Source organism: Natator depressus, chromosome 3 (assembly GCF_965152275.1).
Source record: "Natator depressus isolate rNatDep1 chromosome 3, rNatDep2.hap1, whole genome shotgun sequence".
Classification (NCBI taxonomy): domain Eukaryota; kingdom Metazoa; phylum Chordata; order Testudines; family Cheloniidae; genus Natator; species Natator depressus.
In genome coordinates, this window is record NC_134236.1 from 69,744,223 (window position 1) to 69,758,439 (window position 14,217).

Consider the following 14,217-nt stretch of genomic DNA (forward strand, 5'->3'; position numbering starts at 1 on the left):
TTGATCAAATCCACCTTTTCCCATAACTGCTGTCTGTGTCTCACCAGCCTGGGGGAAAACACCCCCTTCTCTGTCAGTCAGGTAGTTCTCACAAATTACCACCTGGCAATTTCCTGGTCTCAACTCCTCTGCTCAACCCAGGCATTGGAGCTGCATCTTGATTTAAAGAGACACAGTTACCTTCCAAAAACTTTTCAGAAATAGCATCCAGAAAAACCAGGCCCTGGAATGGGGTACCCTCTGCCACCTCTTTCTCTGTCCCTGAGAAGTCAGCTGTGTGACTGCTCCCCTCTAGGAGGCCAGTTACACAGTTCCTTCTCAAAACCTGTGTCACAGGCATCCTCCTAGTGTCCTGGGCATCCTGGAGACATTCCTGTATCCCCACTATTCCTTCCCCAGTTTCTGCCTCTGGGTCCCTCCTAAGACACATTTCTCTGTGCTCCCTAGGAAGGGTTCTGTCTCTTGTTCACCTACAGAACTCTGCCATCGAACAACTGGGACAGTTTCCTTAATCACTGACAACACCTCTCCAGTCCCTGTGCCTGAGGGCATGTTGCCTTCTGCTGGAAAGGAGCTAGTCTCAGCCCCTCCCATACTTGGAAGTACACAGCTTCCCTGTGTTACAGAGTCACAGGAATCCTCACCCACCTCAGTGGTTTCTGAGATCCCCAGTCCCTTCTCTGGGCTCTCCTCTGGGACACATTGCTCTATGCTCCCTAGAGCCGGTTTTATCTCTGGTTCAGCTGCGACCTGCTGGCCTGCCTGCATCAAGCCCCTGCTAACAACCTGGACAGTTTTCTCCTGGCAGGCATTACACCCCCATCCCTTCCTGGTGTGGTGTTGCCCCCAGCTGCAGTGCAGGAGTTGATCTCAACCACCCAACTTGGAAGCATGTGGTTTCTCCCTGTTGCAGAAGAATCAAGGAGACTCTCCCCCATTCTCTCAGCACAGAGACCTTAGCCTTTCCCTCGGGGGTCCCAGCATAAAACTCCCTCCTGCTGCAGGCACTTTAACCTGAGCTGTGCTGTAGCTCACGAAAGCTTATGCTCAAATAAATTAGTTAGTTACTAAGGTGCCACAAGTACTCCTTTTCTTTTTGTGGAAAAAACATTACCCAGGAGCAGTTCGAATAGGAGGTGTTCCATTACCCCCACAGTCAAAACCTTTCCAAACCACATGGATTTTAGCTAGTGGTATGAGGAATCTGCTTTCTTCCACCCCCACAATCTCTGCCATTTGGCCAGGCAACATACTGGCCTTTGGGACCACACTCTGCTTAACCAGAGATCTGGGCCCCTGTATCCCTCTCCCGCCAAGTATTCCCTGACATCAATTTGGACAGCCTCAACATGCTACATATCTGGTTCTGAAGAGGCTAACCTCACAAAAACAATGATAGGTTTCAATTGCTTTGGGGGTTTCTGTGTTGAGGACAGCAGAACGAATGTGAGCTATTAGTTGCCTGCTTCCTCCTAGCACAGGGCATTTATAAATTACACTGATAGCACCTTTTAGGCTCTTCTGCTTTTACAGGAGATTTGGGATAGGAGTTACCCAAAAACATTCCTCTATTGGTAAGAGAATGTTTAGGCTCCCAGCTCCCTTCCAGGGGCAAAATGGGATTGTCCCTTCCCACCAGTTTTAAACCCTGCTTTCTGTGGTTTGCCCTCAATAGACACCTGATTCTGTTCAAAGGCATCAGCTAAAAAAAGCCATCTCATCCACAGACTTTACATCTTTGCCCCATAGATGCTGCTTTACATCAGCCTTACATATGCTTAGGAAATGATCTTGAGCAACAAGATCCAACGTTCCCACAAAACATGCCACCTCTTTACCCCTCACCCATTTTCCCAACAAATCTTTCATTTTGTTTACATATTCCCCATTACTCATACCAATATCCCTCTTAAGATTCCTAAATTTAACTCTATATGTTTCAGAGGGCAATCTGAAAACTTTGCAAAAGAGTATCTTTAAATTTACAATATAGTCTAAAGCATCTTCAATAGGCATTCCATTGAATAAATTTCGAGCTTTACCAGTTAATTTCACAATCAGGGTAGGAACTCTCTTATCAGGGATTTCATGTGTTACCCACAGCCTTTCAAAGGTAGTCAGATATTCAGCAATATCATACTCTTCACTATATGCAGGAATTAAGTGTTCACATTTGTTGATTTTTGGAGTGATGGGAGTTGTTGGGATCCGGGGGTTCTGCTTATGCTTCTCTAGCAGGTCCAGTTGGTGTTTTCCGCTCTCTTTCTCCCTGCTCTCTCTTTCATAGCCCTTCTGTGTGCAGCCTCCTCTTCTTTGAGCCTCATTTCTGCCGGCCGCATTTGAAACTCATGGTCCTTTCCCTTCTCTGCAGCTTCCAGTCTGGCCAGCTCTAGTTTTGTAGCTGCCTCACTGGTAGTCATTTTTCTGCTTTCTTGTGCTTATTTCCCATTACTGTAACAGTACTATAACAACAATGCTCAGTGCATCATGAGCCTTCTGAAGACACCTGACATGACAAACTTTGCATTGGATACCACATAATTATTTTATAAGGATGAACATGGGGGTGCTGGGTGTTCCCCTGAGGTACAGAGCATCACAGAGAGGTATAAACATCTCAAAACACAGTTATAAATTATCCTAATTAGCGGTCTAGGCAGCCAGGCTGAACGCTGAATGAGAACACCAAGGACTGAATGAACTCCCCTGTGATGGGGTGTTCACTCCTCACAACTCCTATGCATGTTAATATGGGCCAGGAGGAGCCAATCAGTCATATATGCTGCACCTGGAGGGCAGCCAGGGATTGATAAAGCCTAATTCAAAAATGAAGCCCAGCTGTGGAAAGAGTTGGGTTAGAAATTATCAAGACAAGAAGTCAAGTCAGCAGGAGACTGCTGGGATGGGGCCTGTAGTTGTACGGGGGAGCAGAATAATTCCTGGGATAGGGAGTCTGGCAAGGGGCTGAGGGATGAAGTAGCCATGGGGAGTAGAGGAAGCTCTGGTGGCAAACCCAGATATAGAGAAGTGGGATAGGAAGGACTCAGGGAAATCACCACAGGAAGTGAGACTGAGTGCAGACCTGGGTTGCTAGTTGTAAGGCCCATGGGCTGGAACCTGGAGTTGCAGATGGGCTGGGGTTCTCCTACCAGCCACTGGGAAATAGTACCTGACTTAGAAGTGGAATGGAAGACTGCCTGAGGTGGCACCTGGATAGCTTGTCCAATGGGACTTTGATATCCTGGACAGCATGCTGTGACCTGGCTGGAGGGGCACATCACAAAGAGGGAGCACTTTGGGTTGTGAAGAGAGGAAAGCACAGGATGAGCAACCAATGACACTCGCTCTGTGGGGGAAAAGCTAATTCCCTGACCTAGCTACAAAGAGGTGCATCTGCACTGAGTGGAACCCTTTACATACCCTTTCAGCCCTTAAACTGGTTCCACAGACCCAAGCTGGCAGAGCAGTGCTAAGAAGCTTATGCTGCAGCTACCCACGTGGTACCAGTTCAGTGAATAGACTGCTGAAGTCTCCAGGACTGGCAGCCTCCGACAAGTATTAACAGTCCATCTTTGCAATAAAAAATGAGTAGCTACAGAGGTAAAAGTAACAGCTAAACAAAAGTGCATTTACGATGATTCACACATACTAGTTTGTGCTGTCAGCCTGAGAATGTGGACTAGTAAACTGTGTGCTAGGTGTAATAATATACCAATTTCTTAATTGTTCTAGCCATACTTTTCCTCTGCTTTTCCTGTTTGCATGTTTAGCAAATGTTGCTTTATGTAAGTGAGTCCTAAATTAAAAGGAAAAACAAGAAAAGAGAAGGGGACTATGATGGGATGTAAACCTCACAGTGATACTGAGTGGGTTAACAGGAGCCTGGGAGCTCAATTACGAGGTCTGCTGGCACTTGGAAAGGGGTTCAGTAGGTCAATTAGCAGGTCCACTGGAAAGCAGTGAGGTATCCTTAAGGTGGGAGTAGAGGGGGAAAAAAAGAGGGAGTTTTTTCCTGTTTTCAGAGAATGATCTGATAAAGTCAGGAGTGAGGAGAATTGGGGAAAGACACAGGAAGGGAGTTGCCCCCATTTTGAGACCTGCCAGAAGAGTTAAGACTCCTGGGAGGCAGCCATGGGGTTCTGGTGCTCAGCTGAGGAACAAAGTATCACAGAAGACTTATGAAGGCCTATGACTAAAGCTCAAGCCTAGGAAAGGTGGGAGTGGTTTAAGTTTGAATTTCTGGCTTGGGATTTGTTGGAGAACTCCAGGGAGGAATTGAGAGAGTCATGGGCCCTGAAGGAAGGGTAATTCCTGAGACCTTGGAGTCTGAGGGTGTGACCAGGGTCCCCTGGGGGGAGAAGAGGGGGGCACACTGAGGTTGCTCAATTAGGGCAAACTGCAAAGAATGGGGCAGACAATCCCCAAAGCTGGTAGTTATTCCGATACTTAAATCTACACAGCTAGTAACAGAACAGCTTCCACAATACCTTATTGGTTACACAGAAGCCAAAACACAGTTCCCTTAAAAGCAACCCAGCCTTTGGGCTCCCTCCCAGACAGCCAAGTCAACTGTGAAAGTTCTACCAATCCCAAAGGATTGGACACGTTACCTCCCAGGTTAATAAATATTTCAGATCTTACCCAAATACACGCTTACAGCCAATTCCTATTAACTAAACTAAAAATTATTACAAAAAGAGAGAGAGAGAGAGTGTGTGTGTGTGTATTGGTTAAAAGATCATTATACATACAGGCATGAGTACAGATCTGAGATCAGTTTCATAGTAGAGATGATGATCTTAGGAGTTGCACAGAGTTCATAGAATTAGTCCATAGGTTTAGTCCAATGTCCAACACCAGGGTGATCCAAATGAATTTGGAGACCTCAATCTTGCAGCTCAGTGCTTCCCCTGATAAAGCATAAGCAGCTCTGAGATGAAATGATCAGGTCCCAATATCCTTTATACAGTTCCTAGGCAGCACAGAGTCCTTGGATGAACAATAGGCCTTTGAAATAAGCTTCTGTTTCCCAAACATCACCTGTAATTAGCTACGTGGATTAACATAAGGTAATTATCCATTGAGCAGTTCATACACAGTTTACCAAAAACTTTAAAGAGACATATAGACAATCACATTATTTCACCCAATATTCATCTACATTTTAATATTCCCTTTTGATCTCTGAATCAATAGCTATAGTAATAGACAGCCATTTAAACAGACACTTCCTAACATCTAACAAGATATAAGTAAACACATACAATTAGTATCACCTTTAATTCTTTAACAATACAGGTTTGCATTTCAAAGTTCTAGCCTAACATGGAATGGCCCTAATTACCATTTACATACTTTTCTAACATGTCTCTAAAGGTTGAATCTGGGTCATTTAGCCTGCGAGCTGCTTAACCCTTTCTAGCCATGTGTCACAGATGGGAACACCTACACAGTGAGACTAGGAAGGGGCAGTGGGAAAGGTCTGAGGACAGGCAGGAAGTAGTCCAGGGAGGAAGCCGTAGGCCTGAATAAACATATGTTGCTTGCCCATTAGTGTATCCCTAGACTGGAACCTAGAGAAGAAGGGAAACCCAGACCCTCCCATCAGTCACTGAAAAAGGTGGTGCAAACAACCTGGAGACCAGGGGTGGAAGGACTGTTGAGTTGGAATTCGGCTTGAGGCTCTGGGGCTATTGTTTGTTGGACTTTTGGTTATACCTGAGGGGGTGAGACTTTCAAGTGACCTGGCTGAATGGCTGAGTCATGAGAAGAAGCAAACCACTGCAGGGCTGGAGCCGCTGTCAGCAAGAAGTGATAGATGACAGCCTGCTTTGCCACATCCAGACTTGAAGGGGCATATCTGGTAATGAATCTCTCCTACAGGGAGGAGCAAGGTGACTCTTACTGTGTAATGGGAAGGGGACGGAGTGATCATTTATTTTTAAACTTGCCTATGAAGTGTTATTGGTAACTTGGTTACAGGGCACCAGGGAGGTGAGGGGTCCATGAGACACTCTCTATCAAGATGTGTTCTTCTGTCCCCTGAAAAAGTTTCAGAACCCCTGAGGTAAATGCAGGTACACACACAGGTATCCTTTGAATGCTGTTTTATTAGCAAAGGCTGGAGAAGCCTGATGGGCACACACCCTGAACTAGTCTACACAATATGGGACACAATGGTGTCTTTAAAGGAACATACTATTGCAGAGCTTAGGTTGTGTGTCATTTTTTAAAATTGAAACTTACTAAGGGTTTTTCTTTTTGCATGACCACAGAGTGCCCACTAGGTTCTGTGATTTAATGCTGCTTAGTGTGTATGAACATGAAGCCGTGGAATGTATTGGTAAAGGCTAACTTCTGATACGACTTGTTTGATTTGGGGGTAACAGCAACAAGTGAGGTCTAGTCCTAAAACAGCTTCTAGGAAAAGTGAAGAGCAGAGTGAAGGGAGCATCAGAGAAGATTAATCTGTATGCACTGTATGTGCAATCATTTATGTACTCTGGATGGCTCCCACATAAATTTGAGAGACAGGGTGGGGCCTATAATGCTACACTCATGTCTTAGTATTAAATTTCCTTGGTTTTGCTTTTTAATCTTGAAAACGTACTTCAGTTTCAGCGTGCCCAGATGCTTCTGGGCCCTCTAAATAAGGGGTCAAGGAGGAGTCCTAGCTGTAACTCTAAATGAATGAATTTCAAATCAGTGACACTTTTTTTAATGTTATTTGGAAGTATTATTGAAAGGAGAAACTCTGCCATGCAGCTGTATGAATATGAACTCTGAAAGCAATGCTATGGTTAATGGTGCAAGCATATATTTCAGTTGTTATAACTGCTCTTCATTGAAGGAAATGTGGGACAACTTGCACCACAGTAGCAGAAATAGCATTCCTATGTAGAGGATATAATGAGCTGAAATAATATGGACAGGGTTATCCAATGAGATGGTGAAGAGGCAAGTGTTGTAGATACTCCCTTCCACCCCTTTTTTAAAGGCAGTATACTTATGTTTAACAAAACCTACCTTGTAGGGTGGCACATGTCTGAAAGGTGACTGTAACAATGGCTTCAGGATTTTAATGTTAAAAGATAGTTTACCTAATGGTCAGCTGGGTTCAGACAGCCTAGGCTTCTTTTCATATTGCTCATCTTCACCAGTAATAATTCTGCAGGTCTAATTAGGCCATCAACACCACCTGTGTAGTCCTAGTGTCCTTGAGATTATCTCCTCAGCGACATTTGTGCAGGCCAGTGGCCTTCAAAGGGTTTCCACAGGTGTGACTGACTGGAACTTAGTAAACCATTCTGTTTGATACTCAAGTTCTCTGCTTCCTCTCTTCACAGCGTTGGCTCTATGGGACTAGCAGGGGTAAAAAGCATTATGGCTGGTCTATACTGGGAATTTATATTGGCATAGCTATGTCTCTGAAGGCTGTGAATAATCCACACCCCTGAGAGAGGTAGCTATGCTGATCTAACACCTGGTGTATACAGCACTAGGTTGACGGAATAATTCTTCTGTCAACTTAGCTACTGCCTCTCAGGGAAGTGGATTACCTACACTGACAGGAGGGTTCTTCCATTGGCTCAGGGATTGTTTACCCTGAAGTGCTATAGACACACTGCTGTAGCAGTTTAAGTGTAGACATACCCGCACAGATTTATTTGGGTCACTGGCATCCTCACATATGATTAACTTAATACAGAAAAGCAGATCTGCTAGGCAAAAGTGTCATTTTTACACAGTTGCTCATAGAATAAAAGTGCATCTTGGGTCACCCTTCTGGGGACTAGCAAAAATTGGTAGTCTAGTCTTTGATTACATGGCAAACAAGATTGTACCACAAACCACTACTCTAGAGACTCGGGTGTCTTAGAGGTGGTTTAAAATGCAGATTTCACTGTATGCATCCTGTATATTGTTGATGGCCCCTTCAACATTTTTTATCTTCAGCATGTGCTATTCTGTAATGTCCTTTATCAAGTTATTGGGCCCAGTTCTTAGGTTCACTACAGCTCCTTTGCAATACTCCATCAATGCAAAACAACCATAAAACTCAGCTTAAGGGGCACTTGTGGGTGGTGTAGAGCCAGTATAGGTGCTCTACCTTTCTCCCCTATCCATCCTTTTCAAGTCCTGCCAGAAGGGGCCTGGTTGGGGGTAAGAGGGCATAGCCAGAGTGGTGCTGCTTTCTGACTATTGATGAACAGTGTAGGTGTAGGTCCCCTTTAGAAAAATATTTTAACAGTATGGTGCTTTTTTAATTTCTTTAGCCTCTTTGTTAACTGTACTTGTGTATCTACTAAAGAGCTGGCACCCCACACAAATGTTGCAAAAATATAAATCTATGTAATATTCAAGATGGAAGACTATACCAGATACTTGCATTGTCTGAAAGCCCCTGGGACCAGACTTAAGCACTAGTATCACACACAGACTGAAGAGAGGTGGCTTGTGCCTTCTCTATTCAGGAGTTTCTGGGAGCTGGTTTTGCCCGTTACAGGCTAGGCCAGCCCTGAAACCATTGCAGTTGGCACTACATTGTCAAGATGGTCCTGCACCTTGACAACTCCCCTTCCCACTTTGAAGTAATTCTTCCTGCCCCACCATCTATGTAGTTTATGCTGTGACGTTGGGGGGCATAAAGCAAGTTCCCTTAGGAGGTCTCTTGTTGCAGGGTATTCAGGGGGAAATCTTGTGACCCCTGTACACTGGCTTAGCCAGCACAAAGCGGCCTTGTCACAGGGGTGAATTCCCCTGTAGGCTCTAGCCTCATGCCTTACGCAAGAAAAAGACCCTTCTGTCAAGCTGTCTGGAGTGGCTCATGAATTCGGGTGCCAGCCTCAGGGCAAACTGTTACAAACCAGGGCACAAACCCCAAACTGGTTGAGTATTCTACAATTAGATTTCACCAATCAAGTATGAACTACTCAACCACTACAACTGCTTTCACATGGAGTCACAGATAGACCGGAATGCTCAAGAGGACTATCTCGCCATCCAGGCAAGACTGCCTTTGTGATAATGGCCCCTTACACCAAAAATCACAGCAATATTCAGGTTATTCCCAGTCCCAGAGGACCCATCACTTATCCCAGGTCAATTTTACCTCAGATCTCTCACAGAAGACCATGCTTTTATCCAATCCTATATTAAACTAACTAAAGGTTTATTAACTAGGAAAGCAAAATAAGTAATTTTAAAGTAGGCAAACATATACACACACACACACACACACACAAAAATGAGTTAGTCTTGGATTTCAAAAAGTACTAGACGCTGCTGTATATATGTCCTTTAGGGCTAACCCATGCTAAGATGCTTGGAGATCCCTTGCTTATGTTTAGAAATATTGCCCTCTCCAAATTCCAACCAGCAAAGTGATACAGTTCTTTCTGGTCAGGGATTTTTATTCCTTTCCCCCAGAGTTCAAACTGATGGAATGAGGGTTTGTGCACGTCCTCTCTTCATGGGTATGAGGGGAGCAATTAAAGTATTTTGTCCACCGATATTCCACAATGGTTCATTTGGTGTCTACGGGCCTTCTTTTGTTGGACAGGAGATGACACTTCTTGTCGTAAACTAGTATTTCACACTTGGTAATGCTTCTCCCTGACTGGATTTCCAGTTGCATAGCAAACACTTATAGTTACAAAACAAATAGTTACCCTATAACAGGGATTGGCAACCTTTGGCACATGGCCCATCAGGGAAATCCGCTGGTGGGCTGGGATGGTTTGTTTACCTGCAGCGTCCGCAGGTTCAGCCGATCACAGCTCTCACTGGCCACGGTTTGCCATTCCAGGCCAATGGGGGCTGTGGGAAGCAGCAGCCAGCACATCCCTCAGCCCGCACCACTTCCTGTGGCCCCTATTGGCCTGGAATAGCAAACCGCGGCTAGTGGGAGCTGCAATCAGCCGAACCTGAAGATGCTGCAGGTAAACAAACCATCCCAGTCCACCAGCGGCTTTCCCTGATGGGCTGCGTGCCAAAGGTTGCCGATCCCTGCCCTATAACATGGGATACAGATATTATAAATGAGATGAATGCAGGCAGCAACTTACAAGCATTCCATAAAGTCTAAACACATTCTTAACATCTATTTTACCAATACTAACACACAGGTGAGCCAGAATGGCTTCCAGTTATGCATTGGTCAGTGCTCAGTGAGGCCTAAGGGCACCTGGTCTGCTATCATAACACTACCTCATTTGGTATGTTCTGTACTGTTTTTCATTTCAGTTCTTACTTTAGAATATCCTGTCTAGGCTCAAAGTCTTCAAGAGAAAACCCCAAGCACTTTCAGAGTGAAGGTTGAAACTCCATGCTTAATGTAGCCTCTTAGCCTGTGCATAGCTCAGATTCAGATTACAATATTTTGCTGAAAATGATACTGTTCCAGGTGTAGAGAGCCTGAAATCAGAAGAATGTGAATTTTGTCATCTCCAGCATTTAACTAATTTAGGGACTAAGCCAACCTTAAACTGAATAAAAAGCCAAATTGCTCTAAGTTCTTGTACAAAATGAATTTTAAGGGCTGACTTATGAAGCATGAGGAAGCAGAGCTTGTAATAGAAATGCTGAGTGACAGCCTTCACCATGAGCTACTACTTCTGAAATAGTGTAGGTGGGGGCTCTCCTGAATTGCTTTGCCTCCCAGAGTCCAATTCTGCACTCTCAGTGCAGGTAGCACTTTTGGTAAAATCAAAGGGAATCTTATCTGCATCAAGATTGGCTCATGTGAACATGTTTTAATACAGCCAAATGCGAGGTCAATACATCTCAGAACAGATTAACCAGTGCAACAACTTCCCTAGGACTGTGGTGGGTTCTCCATCACTTTAAGTCTTTAAATCAAGCCTGGATGTATTTCTAAAAGAGATGCTACAGCTCAAACAGAAGTTTATGGGCTTGAAGTGGAAATTACTGTATGAGGATTTATAGCCTGTGTTATACCAGAGGTCAAACCAGATAATTGTCACCTCTAGCCTTAAAATCTATAAACCTAGGAGAGATTTTGGGCCAGGGCCAGATTGATCATTCCCGCAAAGCTATCTGAAAATTTTCTTACCTGGCCAGTGGAGGATCACTTCAAAGTAAGGATTGTCAAGTGAAGTAGCATTGCTCTATGGGCTTTGCCATCCCCTCTCCTGGTGGCTGGTAGAGGGGGCATGGATGTGTGTTCCTATACCCTGGTGATCCTTGGCTGCTGGAACAGCCCCTTGCAGCCTTCGGGCTATTCCAAATTGCCCTTGGAGGATCAACCCTACAGAATGATGCAGGGAGCACAAAAGTTGCTTAAGGTGGTCTCCCACCTTGATTGGCCTAACACCCTGCTTTGCTGAACAGCCCCATCACCCTGAGCGGTTGGGGTGTGCCTACTTAAGTGATTCTGTTGGAACTGTTTTAATATCCTATTTCATCCTGTGGATAAAGTTCTTTATCCTTCCTTGCCCTCTCCATTACTATTACATTCCTATGTTCTGTCTCATCATGTTTCTCCCTTTTTGTAAAAACAGAGAGATACTTACAGGCACTTAACTATTACAGTGCTCCCAGATGCTGCTTCTGTATAATAAACAAATTGAGATTCACTTGTGTGTATAGATCAGAACAGCATACTCTGCATGTGTTCCTTGAGAGCGTTCCATATAGCAACAGCCACAGAGAGCAATTTCCTTGTTCCCCCACGTCTTTGACACCTGAGGTCAGAACAGGCAGCACACAGAAGAGTGCCAGGCACCTTTCCCCTCCATTTTGTACCACTAGGGAAGGACTGGGCACAGCTCCAGGCCTCACATTTCTCTAATTGCATGGACTGTGCAAGGCTATTGCCACTAGCAGGGCTGGTGTTAGGGGGGTGGCAAGCAGGGCAAATGCTCAGGGTCCCGCCCCATACCACCTCTGGGGCCTCAGGCATTGCAGAAATCCAATGTGTGAGCAGGTCAGGAAGGCGGGATGGGGGGGGCCAACTCCCCAGGTTTTGCCCTGGCCACTAGCAGAGGTAACCACCCCAAATTGTGGATGGAGGAGGTGGGGTCCAGGGTGTGCTCCCCTCCATGCCAGCCAGCAGCACCACCTCAGTTGGATTCTCAGTGCTTCAGGGGTCTTGGTGGGACAATGAAACCACACAAGGCACAAAACGACCAGTCTGTTTATTTTCAAATGCTACCTGAATATGTCATTCTCCCTTTGGCATGTACTTCTTAACATCTCCCTTCACTAGGATTTATTCTTTCCCTTAACTGTATTTTACATGAAATGCTTAGGGATGTATCTCTAATAAAGAGAATTACAGCTGCATTATAGGCGTACACAGGTTTATACGGCTTGTACACTGTATTTTTGTTCAACTGGTTAAAGCTGCCAGTTTACACCTTGCCATCTACTTTGCTAGTGTCAGCTACAGTATGGTAGAACATCTGCCATTTTTGTGAACTTGAATGAAAACAAAGGATAGCATTGTTTTAATATGTCTTGCCATGTGTCCATTTGGGTCTGTTTGTGAACAGGGGCCACTGCATCCATCTTCCCAGTTATGTGACATCACCACTGAACCTATTTCATAGTTTACAAGATGGATCTTGGATTCACAGATATTATCACTGCAATAGTTCTGTAATAGGGTAGTCTGGCCCATTTTCAAGAAAGCAGAAAAGGGAAGTATTTGAAGACCGAGAGAAACCATACTTTATTCTCTGATAATTTTTCCTTAACACTGATGTTTATAGAAATGGCTTGAATTCTTCCTGCCTGACACTACTGCATCTCTATTAACAGTTCATCTCCGTTAAAACTACTTTTCTCATGTTAATTAAGATAGCATTGGTGACAATTCATAGTTGCTAATGAGCAAAAACAATCTTAATCTGTGTTTGACAGCTTCAGTAGACATTTTAAACGCCGACTTCTTAGAAGGCATAAGCCAGTGATGCCCTCCAGAGAAGTGCACAGAATTTTTTTTCCTCCAGCAATATCCCCTGGTGTTTGTCTACTTGCATGTAGAGGGCATGTTATATAATTATAATTATTCTTACTAGACCTCAACATTTTTTACAAAACAGAATATGAGTACTTGAAAACAACAACACAAAACTGCTCTAATATCAGGAAAATTTCCTCCAAACAAAAACTTAGAGGACTGTGTATGGCAGTACTGGGGAAAAATTAGTATGTAGCCCTTTTGGAAACTAGGCAATTGATCTGCAGGTTATTCAAGGTCTTTTTTGTTCACAGGCATAACTGATTGTATCCTAGTAGTCTGCAGATATGTTGGAAGTAATAAAACTTTTATATCCACTCTTATAAATACCCCAGCATTCTACCACAATAAACAATCAACTCCTCCTCCTTTCCTTCCCCAAAGATGCTATAATCAAGAACAAGCAAATGCCACGTTACACCAGATAGTTGATACTAGTGGTTTTGGATGTAGAAAATGTAAAACTACTAGTCATTGGAGGAAAAAGAAAAAGCTAAGAACAATATTTGTTGGTTAGATAACCCTGAATATGCTGCAATACAAACTTCAGAGGTCTGCATTAAGAATGTATAGTTATCTGCAATGTTGCATTTGCCCAAATTGTATATATCTGAATTTACAAGGAGACTCACCTGCCCTTCTTATATATCTCATGTATTTCTTTTCCTTGCTGGTGAGCTCTGCATTCAGTAGACAAAACCCATCCCCACAACAGCAAGAAGATGCTAAACTGCATTTTATGGACAGTCAACATGATATTCTGGGGTCCTATATCCAGAAATAGTCCACACAAGAAGAAAACAAAAATGTAGATTCTGTTTCTCTTTTTAAGACATTATCGGTCTCTTCATTATTGGAAGGATGTTTACTCATACAAAAAATCATCCTGCAGTATTTAATCTGGACAGTGGGGAAAGCAATTTCCATTAAACCTATAAATCCCTCTACGTCAGATGGTAGGGATTTTCGAACAGTGTAGAATTCACGTATTCCTACAAAACGATTTTTTTTTGTTCAAACACGCTATTGTATAAATTGGTTTAAAGCAAAATCTTTCAAGTATTTTGGAAAATGGCATATATATTTCTGGAGAACCAGTGTATTCTAGCTGATCAAAGATTTCTTTAATTGCTGATTTAAGTGTACCTGTTAATGCCTAATATGATAGTCTTTATAAAACACTTATTTGTGTCTGCTTCCAGCAGCTAATCATAATTTCTATCTAGCTTTTA

The 14,217-nt window shown here is 43.7% G+C and overlaps 1 protein-coding gene across 1 annotated transcript in view; it reads right to left on the reverse strand.

Moving 5' to 3' along the window:
* The window catches only part of GABRR1 (gamma-aminobutyric acid type A receptor subunit rho1), a 70,497-nt gene extending 56,758 nt beyond the window's left edge, over window positions 1-13,739 (reverse strand). Inside the window, exon 1 of the mRNA XM_074948102.1 lies at window positions 13,618-13,739. Coding sequence (XP_074804203.1) covers window positions 13,618-13,739 — 122 coding nt within the window. The remainder of the gene's footprint in view (window positions 1-13,617) is intronic.
* Window positions 13,740-14,217: the final 478 nt, after the last annotated feature.